Raw genomic sequence first — 19,548 nt, 5'->3', positions numbered from 1 at the left:
ATTGAACACCTTCAAGAGCAAATTGGATGCTTATCTTGCTGGGATCCTATGACCCCAGCTGACTTCCTGCCCCTGGGGCAGGGGGCTGGACTCGATGATCTCCCGAGGTCCCTTCCAGCCCTAATGTCTATGAAATCTATGAAATCTTAGCAGAGCTCTCTAACCACTGAAGAGGAAGAGGAACCACCACCAGGAAAAGCTCCTTGAAAAAAAAGGACTGACCTCTAAAGGAGAGGTCTTGAGACACCCACCCCCAGGAGAGGACTCAAGGCTGTGAATCCCAAGGGCAGTGGCCCTGCCCCTTTCTGTTGCCCTGGATTAAGTGCCTAAATCCCAGCAAGGACCAGGTTTCAGACACTTTTGCTAGTGGCATTTCCTGTTGGCTGAATGAAACGGCTCCTGTTTCAGGGCCTTGGCTGTTAGTAATCCCATTCACAGATGCTCAACTCTTCTCATGAGTTACACAGGAAATGCAGGCACCTAACTTCTGGCTGTAGACTCTAGTGCAGGGACACAGTGGCTAGAGGTGAACACCACAAGGCTGAGCTCTGTAACATCTCAGCCCTGTGGGGATTTAGCCCTTAGGCATTTTTGAAAATCCTGCCAGGCACTTTTATATCTCTGAAATATGTCCTTAGGCCTAAAACTCTTCTGAATGGTGCTTAGGCTCCCTCAGGCTGTGTCTAAGCCACAGTGTAGTGCAGAGAGAGCCGAAGCTAGCTCTGTGCATGCTGAAGAAAGGCTGATTATCTCAGGCACCATGCTGCGATGAGACAGCTCTGCTGCTCATAGTCCTGGAGCAAGTACACACAAGACGAGCATGGGGAGCCTCATCATAGTACAGCTTTGCCCTGTCTAGACAGGTCTGTAGGTACTTCTGAAATCTTAGACTTGACCTGGTGACCTGTTCTGATCTATTAGCAAGTCAAGCTTCACGGCCAAATGAGTTTTCTGTACAATGTAGGTGGGGAACAATGGTTCAGCATGCCTGAGAACTTTATTTAATCATAACAACATATATTTTTACACTCGGTTCTTCTGGGCAGTGAATGGGCAGCTTCCAGGGTGCTCAGCTGTGGACCAGCTGGCACTTATATGCACTAAGAGCTGCGAGTACTTAGCTTTCATTCTGCCCTTTGAAAGCAACCTGTCGGAGAGAAAGCAACCACCAGACCTTCTTAAATATGTACTATTCCTTGCTGAAAAAGCAACAGCTGCACCTATAACCTTGAAAGCATATGATTACAGTCTGCTCCTGTTCATCCCATTAGATTTCCACATGTTGCTGGCTTATGGGCAGTGTTAAACTGGGAAGTGATCAATACTGGATAACAGTGTGTGGGGGTAACATTTTAAAATGCTGCTCCAGCGAGATGCAGCACGGAGATGATTCCCAAAAAAGGTAGAGCCAGGATTTGTACAGCAATTCTTTTAACCCATGTGGGATAAAATAGATTCCTAGTTTTAAGATTCTAGCTGAATCAAGGGAGCGCATATGCTTCCCCTCCATCACAGCTAAATGTCATATAGCAGTGCTACCAGGAATATTGAGTTCCAGCAATTCTGGTCTAAGTCAAGAACTGTGCCCTCAGAACAAGCAATGATTGCCCAGTCTCCTGTATAATTCCTCACTGTTACCCTCCACACACACACTGCCGAGGCCTAGTGGATAAACAAACACCCACCTAAAAGGCCTAAAGTCAGGGCTGTACCTATTGCCTGTTGTGTTGACCAATAGTTTCATTTCTTTCTTGTATTTTCCCATTGGTTGTATCCATCTTTTGTCTTATGTCTATATGGTCTGTTCGGTGGGATAGGGACTGTTGCTTTGTTCTGTTTGCACAGCATATAACACAGTGAGGCTCTGGTCTCTGACTAGGGCTCCTGGACGATAGAGTAATATAAATTATCACTGTCATTATTATGATTTTGTTACAAAAACATCATCACCATCAGTCCTGGGCACCCTAACATCAAAAGGACGTAAAGAAATAGAAGAGTTTAGAGAAGAGACACAAAAATGGCCAGAAGCCAAAGGAGAAGATTTAAGTGGAAAATTTTTAAAAGTTACTGGTCAATGTCTAGAGTATGGGCAGGGCATTGTAACTGTGTACAGAATACCTGCCTGGGTGGTAAGGCCCAGAAAGAAGAGAGATTTCTAGGTGCTAGAAGAAGAATTAGTGAGAGAGAAGAGAAAAGTAAAATGTAGACTGAAGTCTGAGGAAAACTTGCAGAGAGGCAGATGGATAAAGTACTTTGGAAGAGTGCTAGAAGATCACTCACTTGGAATATTTAAATGAGAACGGGCAAAGCACTACAAATAGGATATGGGGAATTATCTGGTCCAGATCTTTGACGTGGGCAACAGAGGCGTGATCCACAGAAGAATCTAAGGTATTTTTGCACATTCTTCGTCCAGCCAGTCTGCTGTCTCGTTCTCACCATCCCCAAATCCCAGCCTCCTTGCCTGTGAGTTAAGGGAATGCTACTTCCTGGGTCTCGAGTCATGCTAACAACCTCCAGCCAGAGGCAGGACTTTGCTAGAGCCCTCATTCCCCTACTTCCCCTGTGGCATGTTAGTATATTTTTGAAGTTTCAGGCATTGTGCCTGCAAGTTGTATGACAGGGTTGTTGTTAAAGTGTTTAAGAACAGGTTAGACAGATACTTGCCTGGGATGGTTTGGATGGGAATGACCCTGCCTTAAGTAGGGTATTGAACTAGATGAGTTCCTGAGGTGCCTTCCAGTCCTACTTTTCTGTGACTCTACGATTCCATTTACATATGGCCACTCTCAAGCAAGCTGTAGACAGAGGTCTCAAGAGCAGCCACAGAAAGACATGCCGTGTCTGCATTGGTGTATGTCCGTGTTTGGAGTAAGTCTGGTGGGTAGGGTGTGCCTGGCAACAGCCTGGGTGGGACACCCAGCTGCCATGGTCTAGGCCAGCGGTCTCCAAACTTTTTTGATCGTGCATCCCTATCAGTAAAATATTTTGGAGCACACACTCCCAATATATGTATATTTATATTCGCGCACCCCATCAGTAAAAAAATTGAGCACACCCCCCCAATATATGTATATTTATATAAATATATATAAATAGAAGTTCTAATATTTTCTTCCCACACCCCAATGAATCATCTTATGCACCCCCTGGGGTGCGTGAACCCCACTCTGGAGACTAGTGGTCTAGGCAAGTCCCAAGACACCAGAGAATTAAAGGCATTTTCTCATCAGCCCTCAAACACCTTGCAGGAAAGCAAAGAACCGAAGCCCCATCTAGTGCTTGCCAGTTCAGTGCCTTCTTCACAAAAATATCTTCACCTCCAGCTTTATGCCAACAGGCAGGATCCTGCCTTCAAGATTAATCTTCTCATCCGGGGTTTGAATTTCACCTAGTGATCCTCTCATATGTGACAGTCACATGGCTGTCACTTGGCCAAAGGCTGCCAAGGTTCTCCATGGAGACTTCAAAAGCTTAATGTATTCCTGCTGATTTAAGTGATTAATTTCACTGAAATACTGAAGCTGCTCTCTAAATAGGCACATTTCTGTAAAATCCTGACAACCAGGATTTGTTTTCTGATTTCATAGACATTAGGGCCCGGAAGGGACCTTAGGAGATCATAGAGTCCGGCCCCACTGCCAGATGCTGAAAATCTACAGGGATCAAATGATCCCAGCAAGATACTCAAATGCCTTTTGAATGAGTCCAGACATTGGCGACACATAGGGGGTGCACACGTGTGAACATGCACCCCCTAAGCGTGGCGGTGCACCCCTGCGAAAAGCTGCAAGTGGTTGCCCCCCCACCCCCACTGACACTACCAGCAGTGTCTGTGGGCAGTCTGTGATCATCGCTGACCACCGCCAAAGCTGCCGGCGGTGTCCGCAGGTGGTTGCCAACTGCTGGTTGGTGCTCACCACCCCCTCCCCACAGCTGCCTGCAGGAGCTCCCTACTTACCACCGCCACGCTCCGGCCACCAACAGTGCCTCCACCACCTGTGGGAGCTCACTGTGCCCTCCCCCCTCAGCCTCTGGGGGCATGCGGTGCTCGTGAGTCCAGAGTAGGTGCTTGTACCACCTCTGGGGGAGAGTCTGTTCCATACTTGGACACTCAGACTGTAAAGAAGTTTTTCCTTATATCAAGTCTGAATCGGCCTTTTAGAAGTTTGTGGCCATTAGACCTAGTTATCCCTCGGGGAGCGTTGGTCAACAAGTGTTCTCCCAGATCCTGATGCACGCCCCTTGTACACTTACAGGCAGCCACCAAGTCCCTCCTGAGCCTTCTGTTCGCCAGGCCGAAGGGTTCCATGTCCCTCAGCCTGTCCTCGTAAGGCTTGCACTCTTGCCCTTTGGTCATACGGGTGGCTTTCCCCTGGACTCTCTCAAGCTTATCCACATGCCTCCTGAAGTGGGGGGCCCAAAACTGGATGCAGTATTCCAGCTGAGGCCTCACTAAGGCCGAGTAAAGTGGGAGGATGACATCCCTGGTTTTGCCTGAGATGCATTGGTGGATGCATGCCAGAGTTTGGTTCTCTGTGCCAGCTATGTCATCACACTGGGGGCTCATGTTCATCTTGTGTTCAATCAAGACCCCCAAGTCTCTTTACATCTCTAGTGAGCATAGGACTGCCAAGCCTATAAGTATGATGCTGTTTTTTTTCTCCCAGCGTGATGTACACTGCATTTCTCTACATTGAATGCCAGTCACCAAATGGTATGCCTTCTTCACAAGGAAAGGAGCAGAGTCATTGTTGGGTTGCTGCTGCTGTTGGGGTTTTTTTTTAAACAAATCTGAAGCTTGGTATTATTCTTACCATCTGAAGGGAGGCAGATGCAGCTATGAGGTTACAGGCATACAGCCAAGATGAAGCAAAAAACAAGAAAACTCGATCCAATCTATATATTGTAAACCTTTAAGTATGTGGCTCCCTTTTTTTTCCCCCCTCAGAAGAAATGGACAAACCACAAATTACAAGCTGAAGCTGGTCTGGAGACTTGCTACTCATTTCATTGCTAGTTGTTCAGCAGTAGCTAGGTCAAAGTACAAAAGGCTGAGCAGATCCTTGGTCAATGTATATTGTCAGAACTGCCTTGAAATCAGAACATCTATGACATTTGACACTACCCAACATGTTTATAGCGGGTGAGGCTACCGTATGGCTGTAAGTACTTCAGGTCAAGGCTGGGGGCATATGCTATAATCTTGTAAAGTACCTTGCACATCTACAATCTCATGTAAATGTTAATAAGTAATAACTCAGGCCTCTGATTTCACCTGCTTTATTTTAACTCTCTTCATGGTTTAGATACAGAGTTTGGGTCTGGTTCCATCTTCTATACACCGGCAAATTTCAGAGACAGCTATTTCAGAAGGGGTACATTTTACAAAGAAAGGCCTAGGCAGGGAGATTTTGGATCTAATTTGGTGTCCCCATTGCTGCACAGGCTGAGGGTTGCTATTTTATACTCCAATCTCGTAGTGATCCCAATAAATAGATTCTGAGTCTGGCAACAGAATATGCTGCAAAGTAATTGTCTAAAGCTGGAGAGGCTTGGAGCTGTAATTAGACACAAAATACCCCTGAGCACGGGAAGAGTAAACTCTTCAGTGGAGCTGCTCACAGTGCAGCTCCTACATCCTCTCATGTGCACAGTAGGGGCTAAGGGAGGAGGTCCAGGAGTCCAGCTGGAACTGAGGGCCTGACATCACTGCAGGAAAGCAGCAGCTAGGGAAAGGCCTGATCCTGTGAGATGCTCAGGATCCTGAACTCCCATTGCCTTCAGCGAGTAGAGTGCTCAGCACATGCAACATCCACACTCCTACAGCTTAGATGTATAAAGCAGTCATGAATTTCAGGTAGCTGTGGCTGTGAGACGAGATACACTCCCCACTGTGAATCCTCACCCACTGACTCCTGCATGTCAAAGAGAACAATTCCTTGCACCTGCCTCTTAGACATGAACCTGTTACAGAAGGGCTGCTTTAGTCCATTCGTTTTTGAGCAGAACCACAACATGCATTTCAAAATGGGAAATTTTGCTTTAGCAAGGTCTGTGGTCAGTATATGGATGAGGCAACAGTTTCTTCAGGCTGAGTTAATAATTTGACCCCCCTGTTAACTCCTATAGGATCCTTAGATACAAAATGTCCCATGTAAGATCAGTGAATAAAGGTAGAATAACAAAGCCTATCTTAAGCTTTCGTTACACCCTGCTATTCTTTTTTGAAGAAACATGGTTGATTGGAGGTCTGTTTAATCTCACCTATTTAGCTTGCGTTCGAGAGGCTAATGCCATAATGAATAATACTTCGCAGTTCCACACTGATGAAGGCACTTTAGAAATACACAGGAATCCATAAACAAAATCAAATCTACTGAACTGTGAGCTTGATCTCATATACTTTCTGGTAAATGTCACTTCATTCAGAAATTATAGTTGTGTGTCTTTATTGCCATGCTAACTGGCACACTTAACTATTCCATCTGAATAAAATAATCGTTTCAAGTGTTTGTCGAGGAGTTAAATGTGACAGAGCGCATTATTAAAGCATCAAAGCTATTAGTGGCTAAGACAGCTTGTACAAATTATAGTGGCACATAAATTTATACAAACCGTTTGGATACAGTGACCAGTCAAAAGGGAAAGTAGCCAACATCAGCTTATCTGCTTATAGAAACTAAAAAACCAATGGCAAAAATTCTGTCACAAATAAGTCACATTTGGGTGAAAATCTTGGGGCCTGGGTACTGAGCTGACAGCTACCTTAAAAAGCCCAAACCAGAACCAATTACATTACATTAGCTACCCAGATAGCTAGACAAATCAGGTCACCATGGCAACCTCAGCTGCCATTTCCATGAACAAATGTTCTTTTCACAGAAATGAAGACAGGCAGACTTAGGTCTGATACGATTACTGTTCACAGGAACCTCTGGCTGCCTGACAGGGCAGCGCACACTCCCGTTGCCCCCTTGCAAACCATACATTTTGAAACCACTTTAGGAAAGGTCACTTTTCAGGGAGTCTTGGGGAGGGTGGGATGGGGAGCTCTGGGTCACTAAGTAAGCATGGCGCTTGTGAAGGAGTGGAAAATGGACACATGGGAGCACAGACTCGTGGGCCCTCTGACAGGCCCAGGAGACATAAAAGATGGGGACGACCCAATCAGCCCTTTCATCCCCCTCCTGCAAAACTGCTCCCTGTCTTGACGCCATCTGTTTTGTCACCTTCTAAAATGGAGTCCAGCCAAGGACAGGAATGGGAGCCAGAGGCTCTGGTGTACAGTTGTTATGCAAGTCATGGTCATGCCCCCAAACCTATAAACCATATTTACCTGTTTAGACACACGTTTAGCTTCCTGTTCATACACAGTCATGCTGATATCAGTACTCAGACAGCTATAGAGAGCCGATTCAACTGATAGGGTTTCCACTACTTCCTTTAGGCAAGAGTTCATTTGAGGACATGATGCTGTTTGCACTTGGTAGCTTGCATTACGAGCTATAAAGCTTAGGTGCATGAGAAGCCTTAGCAACACAGGGCTGCTATCTGCTCATGTTATTTTGTCATTAGGATTGCTTTCCCAGGGGTTGTCTTAGAATCTTCTTTGTTTAATGTAATACCAGGACACATGGGGGATGTCTAGACTGTTTTGGGGGCATGTCACCAAGAAGCACATCCCTGCCCAGCTATGTCTGCCCTGCACGCACCTAACCCAAAAATGAGGCAGGAAAGTCATCTTTGCAGCTGCACTGCTTCGCATCTAGGTTTGGTGTGTGCAAGAGCAAGGCTAATACTGCCCCAATGATGGTACATACACACTCTACAGTTATACCTTTCAGAATCAGGCAAGACGAGCAAGTGAACACGAATAGCAAACAGGGCATTTTGCAAGCAAAACCTTGCAAAATGGGAGCAAGAGAAGGAGGAGGAAGGGGAAGAGGAGCCAGCACCAAGCACCAGATACTGCTCTGGGAAGGTAAGTAAGCCAGGACTGTCAATGTGTTTGGCTTGCTGAGTGTTTATTTGGTGCTGTGTGCTTGGGCACGTGCTCTGAGCAGCTGAGAGAGCTGCTAACTGGGTGACTGCTGCCTGTGTCTGACAAAAACCCTAACAAGGGAGTGGAGCCAGTCCAGGCCCAGGAGGGTATAGAAAGGAGACTTCCCAAGCAAACAAGGAACGAGTGCCCAGGGACATCAAACAGTGCAGTTTGCAAGCAGAACGCAAGTAATTACTCCCACAAATTAATTCTAGGGAGCGCAAATTACCTAAGGTGCTTGGAGCACCTTTGTCTGATCCCTCATTTGATAAGGGTTAATTTGTCACGCAATCAACCACTTTAAAAGTGCTCTGTAGCCACGCATGTGTCTCATGGTGTGGTTGCAGAGCATTTTCAGGGGGCCAATGATGCAACAAACATAATTTTTGCCTGCACCGTGTCAATGTATGGCACACTGCTACTAACAAATGAAAAAGCAATGCAAAAATGAGAAACAAATTTTAAAAGGACTGGAAATGACGTTTCCAACACAACATTACAATCTTTCCCAAACCAAAAAAAGGAAGAAAGAAATTCATTTTAAATATTCACCCCACAAGACTGTTTGTTGAAACTGAAACCATTTCATGAAATTGTTTTTCTGGGGAAAAAAGATTGTTTAGATGAAGCCAAAGGATTTTTCAGGGATTTTTTTTTATTACACTTAGCACATTACCAGGATCAGTTTCATAGTTATTCAGTCCTGAGTAGCAGTGAAACCAGAGTTGTGTCAATTCTAGTCAACAGCTGCCTAGGAACTTGTGGAATGTTATTTTATTTCAGAAACACCTTCTTCTGACCCTCTGGGAAGAAATCGTAGTTATGGATTTCTGTGGGTCATATTTTTTACTGGACCAACTGCATAGTTCGGGTAAAGTTAGACAAGCTTTCTAATGCAGTATATTTTGCAGGTGTCGAGTCTTTGCCTTTTTTCATTAGCATCTAGAATGAGCATTTTGCCGCAAAATGAGAGTGTTGATTTCCTGACCAGCTCCAAAGACAATGCCATGAAATACGCAGGAACTGACAGGGACTTTTTGAGTCACCTTTGATGCCGTAGGTGACATCCTATACTCCTCTTCAGAAATCCCCTCATCAAGCATCCTTTTAAGATAAATTACGGTTTTTCGCCCCCACTTTTCTGATTGGAGTAAAAAAGCTATATACTGTATTTACCCAATTCTAAAATTACATTCTTTTCCCCATTTAACATGGGGGGGCAAAGCCTCTCATGTTAGAATCTAGTACAGGGTGGGGGGTGGGGGCCAAGTAGTTTCTGTGGCTTGGGCTTTAGCTCCTATCCAAGGCCAGGGCCAGGGCCTGCCCCCCCACCGCCATCTCCCCCCACACAGAGCCTCTGCTCCCCTGCCTTTTTCCCTTACCCTTTTAAACTTGCACTGCAGCCTGGGGCACTGAGCATGGCCCCAGTCCAGCCCCATAATATCCATGCATAGCCTGCATGGCTGTTATGGGGGCTGGGTTGGGCTGGGGCCATATTCAGCGCCACAGGCTAGAATGGGGACACAGCCTGACAGCATGGAGCAAGGGTAAGATGGGAGAAGAGGTTGGGGAGGAAAAGGGAAGAAGGGGACCAGAGGCAGAGGGGGAAGGCAGGAGGCAGAGGTGGCAGGGGAGCACGCACAAGCAGGAAGCAAGCTTCTCGAACTCCCCATAACACATGCCCTCCCCCCCACCCCCCTGCCTGCTCCACTGTACTGGTAGAGGGGTGTGAATTAAAGACAACCCTTCAATAATTAGATTGTATATGTGGAAAATTATAACAATTTTATAAATTTTCTATGTACAGAATCTAATTATTGGGGGGTCGTCTTAGATTTGGGTAAATATGATATAAAGTTGTGACATTCTTTCTTCCTTCCCCACACATCACCACGGCACTCTCAGCCTGTACAAATACCCGGAGCACTCAAGCAGTGGCATAACTAAGGTGGGGCAATCAGAACAGCTGCCCTGGGTGCTGACTTGGGGCAGAGCGGGGAGTGAAAGAAAAGTCTACTACTAAAGCCACACAACTGCACCAGCAGAATGGTGGCAAATGGAAGTTGCTGTTGTCTCTGTGTGTGGCAGCTGCCCTGGGCACCCAGCCACGCTGTTCATATAGTAATTTCTAGTGAAGAGGTGTAACAGAGTGTCCTGAACTACAACACTGTCCCTGTGTCATTTAACTAGCCCAGTTCCATATTCCAAAAAACGTTGACAAGCCCCTTCGCAGTATGTGCACTTACCACGTCTTTCAGAGAATGGGTTGACTGAACAAAGACCGAGATGACCTGTAAGAAATGCAAGAAGCTCAGTGTATTGTCTACAAGCAGCTGAAGAATTGCTCCAAATAAATGCTATTTTGAACATCCAGTACCTTGTTATCCTTAAAAAGGACCACATCATTGGCACAGGGGATTCTGTCTTTGTCCCAGTTGGAAGCATTTTCAAAATTGGTGTTGGGAATCCATTGTTTGTACACAGCAATCGAAACAGCTAGGAGAAGCAAAGAAAAAAAATGTGGTTCAATACCATTCTATTTCTGTACTGCAACTTTCAGGCACCCTCTGGGTCAGATCCTCAGATACTGTAAATTACTTCAGCTCCGGAGAGGTCAGTAGAGCTGCAGGCATTTATACACAACAAGGATCAGCCTTGTGTAACACCAAAATTCTTCCCTTAATTAAAATAGTGCAGTGTTATGGAAACAAAACCAATGCACAGCAGAGAAACAAGCTGCCAGCAGCACAGACAAACCCAGGGCCAAAGCAATTCAGCTGTTCCTCAGATCTTAGTCACGCAAAACTCCCATCAATTTATTGACACGGGCACTTTGCGATCTGAACAACAACAATCTGTACCTTCTCCTCCAATGCTCTTCAGCATTGCCAACTGCTGGGGTTAAAATCAGATTCAGAGCCCAAGCATGATTAAATTGGCAGGATGAGATTTTTGAAACGATGCATTTGGGGGTTCCTTTCCATTTCCCTTCTGTTCATTAAGTCTTTACAGGTCTTGTCTGTGGACTTTTTTTTCTGCCAGGAATATAATAATAATAAGTATTATTATTATAATTATTATTGTTAGCATCATCATCATCACCACTGAGCTTCTCAATTAATAATGTGACTTTTGGTGTCAAGGCTTAAAAGGAAGCCCCCAAATCATAACACTCAGCAAAAACCACTGAGAGCCAGCAGCATCCCTCCTGCTCTAACAAGCACTTCCTTGTAACCTCAAAAGTCAGCCAGCCTGTTCCTTCTCTTCTCTCCCTCTCTGCTCATATTTATCTCTGCACTTGAATCAGTCCTGCTGATTGAAGCTGACAGGCATTTGCCTAGGTCAAGCAACAACTGGACAAGTTGGGACTAAGTGGAGAGCAAGGAAAAAAGAAGAGGAAAAAACAATTTGATGGTTGTAAACAAAGATAGTGAATAAACGTGGGAGCTATCCAGGGATCTTTTACCAGAAGAATTTTGTTGTTTCGGGACATTGGTTTTTACTGATCTACACTCCTTGTTTTTTGTAAATATATAGTGATGCCCTTTACTGGCATGGTTTACTCCCTTTCCTTTACAGAAATATACCATGGAAGGACAATAATTCTGCATAGATAAGCCCTATTTAATTTAGCATCTGGATCTCATGATGACTCAGAACATGGGAACAGTCCATCACCCAAACTAGCTGCCAAAATGCCACAGAAAGAAATGAGGAAGTGAGCCTGATCACTCATTGAGAACAAGCCATCTGACAAATGGAGCTGTTTCTGGCCTTTTGTTAATGGACTCTCTCGTCTTCTGATGCACCTGTTGTTCCTAAAGATTCACCCAATAGACTAAATGAACCATTGCCTATGGTCTGTTTGCCAGCTGTTTTCTTGGCCAGTTCACTACTAGTCATTACTCATGGTCTGCTGAGTCATATGGTCTGCTGAGTCACATGGTTTCTACTCTTCAACTGAATAAATTAAACTTCTCATATAAGAGAATGGCAAATGCACTCATTTTGCTGGCTTGCAAACAAACACCAGACTTATAAGAGGAAAAGCCATTCACTAAACACCTGTACAGACAAAAGTCCATGTGCATTAATGATTGTGAAGAGCTAATACAAAGGAGTGTGACCCTGCTTAAACCACAACAGCTACTGGGAGAACAAATACCCATGTTAGCATTTCTTAGGTATTCAAGCAGCGCTTTCCAGGTCTGATGAAGCTGGATTCAGTCTGCTTTAGTCTGTGGGGAGGGATTCAAAATCATTCAACCTCTATTATGTACCACAGTGTGGATGTTCTGCATCTGAACAATAAAGCACTATAGTGAGCACACGTGTGTGTGTGTGTGTGTGTGTGTGTGTGTGTGTGTGTTTACACTTTAAATGAAGCAATGTCAGCATCCTCCCTTCTCGGTAGTCAGTGGATGTAAAGCAGGGGTGGGCAATTATTTGGGCTGGAGAGCCATTTGAGGAATTTTGGTGAGCTGCTGCAGGCCAGAGGAGTGGTGCTGACCTGGTACAGCACCACGGGAGCAATTGATCCCATCAGGCCCGGGTCCATCTGCCCTGTACTCACCACTAGGAGCACCAGGTAGCCAAGGTCTCTATGGAGACCAAACCGGACCACCACAGACAGGGCACGCTCAGCCAGATAGATGAGATGGGACCACAGGCAGGTCAGCAGCAGTGCCTGGGAGCGGGAGATCTTATCAGCACCTAATAATCCCGTTTATAACAGAACTGCACCTTCTCACTGGAGGCAGTGGGACCAGCTGCACATGACAATGGGGGCCAAGGGACCTGCCCAAGGCCAGATAAAATCTCTTGGCAGGCCAGATTTGGCCCACAGGCCAGATTTTGCCCAGCCCTGATCTAAAGGGATGTTTTCAGTGATACAATTTACATCAAGTTGTCAGAAAGTTCCCTGATGCATTAGGGAGGAATTCAGAAAGCTCATGTTCAAGGGAATTAAGGCTTGTATATGGCAAACAAGAATGATGCACTACTACGTGCACGTGTGTGTATTAAGATTAATGATTACAGATTTCAGAGTGCCTTGCAAAGCACAGATGGTCCACAGAGCCTGAGTAAGTGGCCTCAGGCACCCTCATGATGTTTTCAATCAAACATGTGATCATTAAGGTGCATGGTGGACCAGGAGAAGTTCTGAGGGAGGCCAGTGGTCTGCTGGTCCAAAAACATTTGGGAACCACTGATCTATTTGTATTTGGATCAGAGCCTCAATGTATAAGGCACTGTATGAAACATGAAGATGATCCCTTGTCCCCAGTGAGGAAAGTGAAGGGCCAGGATGTGCAGAAAAGACTGATGTATTTTTCACATTAGTTATGGGTGTATACAGTATACACAGGTATGTATAGCATTGAGTCAGTCTTCTCTTCTAAGAGTGGGCGGGCGTTATCTCACACTGTCTGATCCTATATATGGGCTGGTGGATTACTGAGATTTTTACCAGCCCTCATTTCAGCCCTTCCCCTAAATTTGTCTGTTGTAGACAGGCACCAGACTGCAAAAAATGGCTCTGACGAACCATCAGTGTACCCAAACCAGTTAGCCAGAATGGGCATTAGAATAGCAACATGCCTAGGTCCCCCTCTCTCTGTCTTTTCTTAACTGAAAGACTGAGTTGAGAAGAGATGGTTTAAATTCACAACTGTATCCCCCTCCTTCCTGAACCCATAACCATACTTTTTAACCTGACTCCAGTAGCTAGCATGAATCCATGGGAACTTCTGCCATAGTTAAGGTTTCAAAATAGTTTCCATTCTAACCCTCTATTCTTGAACAGTATTTTCTAAAATATTTACTGTTGGGGCTGACATTTCCCAGGCTTGGTCTTGGGAAATGAAACATTCTGAAGATGAATGTTACTCAGCCGCCTGAGTAAAATATCTTCAGTCACGTGAGCTACAGGAAAGAAAAAAAAAAAATGCTTTATCTTCACAGTTAAAATATCATTCCTCTCCTCCACTAAAGGCTGAAGTGGACTCTGCCACTGAGTGACAGTTGAGGGGTGCATGTGTTAAACATGAATGCTATAAATTATGGGGAGAAGACATATTGTGCATGCTAAGTCAGGTCTGCTGAGCTCTTATCAGCACCTAATAATCCCCTTTATAACAGAGCTGCACCTTCTCACTGCCTACCTCAGCCAGCGGTTCTCCAATTCATTGCATCTGGCTGCATCCAGACAACGGGGGGGAAAAAAGGCACATTTTTAACATAAGCAAAAAATGATAACACAGCCAAGGCAGATACAGCATTATCAGGTGTCAGTTAATCAGAGTGAAACACTAGAGGGGGCAGTCCAGAGAGGGAGTCTCTGGGGTAAGTGTACCATCAACTTACTGGCTATACATCACTCCTTTTTTATTAGGGATTGAAATGGAGCTGGTTGTAGGCTCTATACATAATGGCTGCTTCTTTCTATAAATTTCACACTTCTGTTTCTTTAAAAAAAGATTCTGTTTTTGGACATGTACCTGCCACCAGATCTGCTGGTGCCACATGAGCCCAGACAGTCGGTGCCTAGTCACCTGACAACAGGAGCCATGCTGAGACATCATCCCTCTTCAGAAAAGCAGGAATTTTCATCCCGACATGGCCCTGCTGTCTGACGAGGGCTTCAAAGGCTCAATTCAGCAAGGAACTTAGACATACCTGACTTTCAGCTTGTTGAAACATTGAAAATTGGACTTGGATTGGTTTCAATAAGGCCCTTTATCATCATTCTGGTGCATCCAAGGCCCTTAAGCTGGGAAAATCTTTATGCCCTCTTTAAAGACCCTTGTCACTTCCAGGGTTGTGTGAAGGGGCCCTGCTATAAAGGAGAATCAGACCCATGAATACTTACATGCTTAATATAAGGCATGCGAGTAAGGATCTTACTGAATTGGAGCCTCAGCTTAGACACAGGTATTGCTCTCGCCCATCTTTTTCTTTAATAAAGAACAAAAGCTAGGAACCTACACGAAAATAAGATGTGCACTTCTTAATGCACTAAGAGTACTGCATACTTTAAATCCCCATATCAGGAAATGAGAAGTACAGGCTCCAGCAGAAAGTGTAACTTGGTCCCACTGCATGTATGTGTTACTTTCAAATCCTCTCTGGGGGTTAACACATGTTGTATAATGTACAGTGCATAGTGTACATCCATACCTCTATCCCCACCCTGTGCAAATCAGTAGAACCTAGTTTGGCTTCAACAGAATTGGGCTCTAGAGGATCTGGTCCCGAGTAGTACAATACAGCCAAGTTACTCCAGCTATTGCAACCTTAGCTTGTGCAATCCCTGACTTGAACAGAGTGGCCATCATTGTGGCAGACAGGCCCTTTTTGCACGAGCATAAACACCACTGTACTATGGAATCACCCTTTCTGCAGAGGAATCATGGGTTTCAAATATTAAAGATACATGCATGTTCAACATAAGATGGCTGCTTCGGTGATTGCTACAGGCTTTAAAAAAGAGCAGAGACACCCCAGCAACAGAGCCACAGTTAACATGATATGCAAATCACAGCGCAATCTCGCTCTTTGTCCATTTCAAAATTAGTTTCTCCCGCCGTGTTATAAATTCATCACAAACCACTGAGTCTGCGGCTCCCTTCCATGCTATTGCCTGAAGCTGGAAGCAGAGAAAGCCATTTTGCCCTCACTCACAGACGATCCCTGTTGCTACTCACCGAGGAACTGTGAGGAAAGGAGCAGAAAAGAGAGACTCTTCATTTTGCAGCCTGCTGCTTGCACTTTCCTTCCCAGCCCTTAAATGAACTTTAGACTGGCAAGTATCACATGATGGCTCCTGTACTTGAGTGTCTGCAAGGGAACAGAAGAGTGGGGAGCAGATGATAAACACTTTAACCAGGGGATTGCCATTAAGCAGACTGGTTTTGCCCAACTTCTGGTCTGAACTCACTGATTTTCTTATGGTTATTTCTTTTAACCTGCAGCAGTAGGGGACAGGAAGCCAAGACACCCACAGTCTCTTCTCCAGTCTGCCCTGACTCACCATACATGGCATTTTCTCCCTCTGGGCCTCAGTTTCCCCACCTGCATTTGCTCAACTGATTTGGGGGTGCATGCATAGGGCTTAGTTCTTCAAAGCTCTTTGTGGACAAGTCACCACATAAGTGTTAAGCGTTATTACTGCCTGCTAGTCTCCACTTCAAAATGCTTGTTATCTTATAATTAGTAATAATAGTGTCAATGCATTTTCAATTAGCTTGCTTGGAAGAAAGCAGCTCGCAGAAATGATCGGTTATTGTACTTTGGACACCAGCTGATTTGCTCATTATCTGGAGAGTGCAGTGGAGGCTCTATCCTAGCGCAGTCGCTTTGGAAACTGTCGGGGGTCAAAGGTGGGCAGAAGCAGCAATGTGAGCAAATGGAGGCTGGGAGGAAGGAAAATGTGTTCTCAGAGCAAGCTGTGTCTCTCTGAATCCACCAGAAGGCAAAAAGCACATACACTGCCAGAAAGATGGAAGGAAGCTTCCTGACACATTTTCTTCTCAATTTCTCCTGCATCTACACTCCCAGCTTTGCCAGTCACCACCCACTTCCGAAAGGACTTCCCCTCTCACACTTGGTCTTCCTCTGGCTAGGAGCAAGGGTCTATCACAAGGGGTGTGGATGTGCATCCGTGCCCATGTCTGTTGTAAGATGTGTACAGTCAAGTGTCTGCAGTAAAGTGTGTGCAGTATCCTGTACGTGTCTGGAGATCTTCAGTTGGTGTGTAGTTGTACTGAACTGTTGACAAGGGTATGGTACTGGGACTGCAGAAGGGTGTGCAGAGGACAGTCTAAGTGTCTCTGTCAGTGGGTCTATGACAGGAAGGCAGTGGTAGGGGACTTCTGTCAGTCTGTGGGTATACAGGACAGAGGGCATATCTGTTGGGAAGGGAAAACCATCTGTGTCAGGGTTTATCCTCAGGCCCCTGCTACACATTACATATATAACACAATAAGCTGGCTAATCACACAATAAATATAGACTGGCTATTAGTGCAAAGTAATCATCACACAATTAACCAGTTAATCATGCAATCAATTTCGACCAGCCACACATGCAAAGTAATTATCACATGATAAAAATGACTATCCAGATATAAAAAAGCCAACCTGCTATAGTTAGCCCTTGAAAACGTATAATAAATCTATAGCTGGTTTCTAGCCAGCTTTAACTGGAACGTGTAGCAGGGCCCTCGGTGAACCAGATGTGGGTGGGGGAAGTTTGTGGAAGGAGGAGTGCTTGTGTCCGGCTGGGGGTGGAAATAGGTACTTTGTATGGGTGAGCATCTGCGTGTCCAGTTGTGGGTGGTGGGAGGTTTGTGTCAGGGTGAGCAGGTGTTTCCACTTACAGGTGGGGGAAATCCATGTCAGCTGTAGGCAGAAGGGCATGTCTGCCTCAGGAGAAATGTCAGCATGCCTGACTGTATATAGAGAAAGCCTGTGGTACAGTACTTGTCACCAAGCCTGGCTGTGGGTGGGGAGAGGCCTGTGCCAGAGCAGGCGTGCATGTCCAGCTAAAGCTAGGATGTAGTTCTGTGCCAGGAAAAGTATCAGTGTACCCAGCTCTAGGTGCCAGAGGTCTGTCAGACCGTACACTGGTGCATAAATCTTTTTACCAAAACTTGCTTCAGTCTGTGCAGGGTAAGGGGTAAAGGAAGTCAGTGTGTCCAGCTGTGGGTGTGAGGTATGTTTAGGCCACCTGGGGGTGCACACTAATCCATGTCAGGGTGTGAATCCATATGTCTAGCTGTGGTGTCAGGGTGTGGGGAAGAACATAGGTATAATTCGGCCCACACACTCCCACTCATCTGCACAAGGGTGTATGTGCACCCAGACTGGCCCTGGTGTAGCCCATTCTAGTCTCCCTCCCCCTCCTTCCCCTACCAAAGAGAGGGCAGGTGAAGAGCTCTTAACTGTTTGTAGGGGGAGGTCTGTGTCAAGGCAAACCTCTGCCTTCCTCATCTCTGCCTCCTTTCTTTTCTTTCAGTCCCTTAAGCACACAAACTATTTCAGAGCTTCAGACATGTGCAGTACCAAAATCCCACTTGCTGACTCCACTCACCCAGCACTTGCTTTGGCAGCCCAAGGACTGGGAGTAGAAGAACTGGGGGGATAAAAGGAGTTAATTAGGTCACATTTCACTGCCATAAAAACTTGGGAGGAACATTTTGATTGATCTAACCCCCTAGTACCCGTGCAGTGTCATCTGATCAAAGTCTTCTAACTGGCCACTCAAAAAGGGGCAAAGCCCTAAGAAAAACAAATAGGCAACTGAGGGTCTGGAGCACAGGGCTTGTAGCCCTCATCCCCTTCCCCTAGATGGACAGGCCAAGTTGTTTCCAGAGATGCTGGTTTCCAGAAAAGAGATTTTTTTCCATCTACGTATGATCTACTGTATTTGGTTGCACATGCTGGACTTTACATGTGCTTCCATTAGAACACAATAGACAGGCATTCCTGACTGCTCTGCTATCAGTAGCCTACCCTCTTCAAGATATACCATTCCTCCAGTCTGTGTCATCTGCAGCTGATACCAGTAAATCTTACCCTGGGGACCAGCAACTCTGGAAGGGATGTGGACACCATGGTTGATAATCAGCACAACATCCAGTCAGTGTCACTGTGACAAGCCAGGGCTAATGTCTCCTTTGATGCATAAGCAAAGAAATTCTAAAGTAAGCAGAAGTCACATTACCTCTGTATGCGACACAGCTGGAATCACTACCAAAACCCTGTATACAGTTTTGATGTGTACACTTCAAGAAAGGTGTTGTGGAAGTGGAGAGGGTTCAGAGAAGAGCCAGGAGGAAAACTAAAGGATTGAAAAGGGAATATATGCGTATTGCTTAGGCATGCCGGGATGAAGTTAGGAAAGCCAACACACAATTGAAATTGCAGTTAACAAGGGATGTAAAAGGTAACAAGAAGGGTTTCTACATGTATATCAGCAACAAGAGGAAGATCAGGGAAAGTGAGGGAGGTGACCTAGTGACAGACGATGCAGATAAGGCTGAAGTACTCAATGCCTTTTTCACCTCAGTCTTCACAGGAAAGGTCAGCTCTCAGACTACTGCACCGGGCAGCAGTTTGAGGAGGAGGTGAGCAGCCAACAGAAAGAACAGGTTCGGGACTATTTAGAAAAGCTGGATGTGTACAAGCCCATGGGGCTGGATGGGATGCACATGAGGGTACTAAGGTAGTTGGCTGATGTAATTGCAGAGCTGAGGGCCATTATCCTTGAAAACTCGTGGTGAACAGGAGAGGCCCCAGATGATTGGAAAAGGACAAACATAGTGCCCATCTTTAAAAAAAATAAATAAAGGAGGATCCAGGGAACTACAAACCAGCCAGCCTCACCTCATTCCCTGGAAAAATCATGGAGCAGATCTTCAAGGAATCCATTTCTAAGCTGTTGGAGAAGAAGGTGATTAAGAACAGTCAGCATGCATTCACCAAGGGCAGGTCATGGAT

At 45.5% G+C, this 19,548-nt stretch overlaps 1 protein-coding gene across 1 annotated transcript in view; it reads right to left on the bottom strand.

Moving 5' to 3' along the window:
* Nucleotides 1-15,861, bottom strand: part of AMN (amnion associated transmembrane protein) — a 53,553-nt gene extending 37,692 nt beyond the window's left edge. Inside the window, exons 1-3 of the mRNA XM_019552544.1 lie at nt 15,754-15,861; nt 10,425-10,543; nt 10,294-10,338 (exon numbers count right to left, since the gene is read on the bottom strand). Of these exons, the coding sequence (XP_019408089.1) occupies nt 10,294-10,338; nt 10,425-10,543; nt 15,754-15,796 (207 nt within the window). The 5' untranslated portion in view covers nt 15,797-15,861. The remainder of the gene's footprint in view (nt 1-10,293; nt 10,339-10,424; nt 10,544-15,753) is intronic.
* Between the last annotated feature and the right edge of the window lie 3,687 nt (nt 15,862-19,548).

This window comes from Crocodylus porosus, unplaced genomic scaffold, assembly GCF_001723895.1.
Source record: "Crocodylus porosus isolate Cpor-Errol unplaced genomic scaffold, CroPor_comp1, whole genome shotgun sequence".
Taxonomy (NCBI): domain Eukaryota; kingdom Metazoa; phylum Chordata; order Crocodylia; family Crocodylidae; genus Crocodylus; species Crocodylus porosus.
The sequence above is the reverse complement of the archived record's forward strand: the minus strand, read 5'-3'. Positions and strand labels throughout refer to the sequence as shown.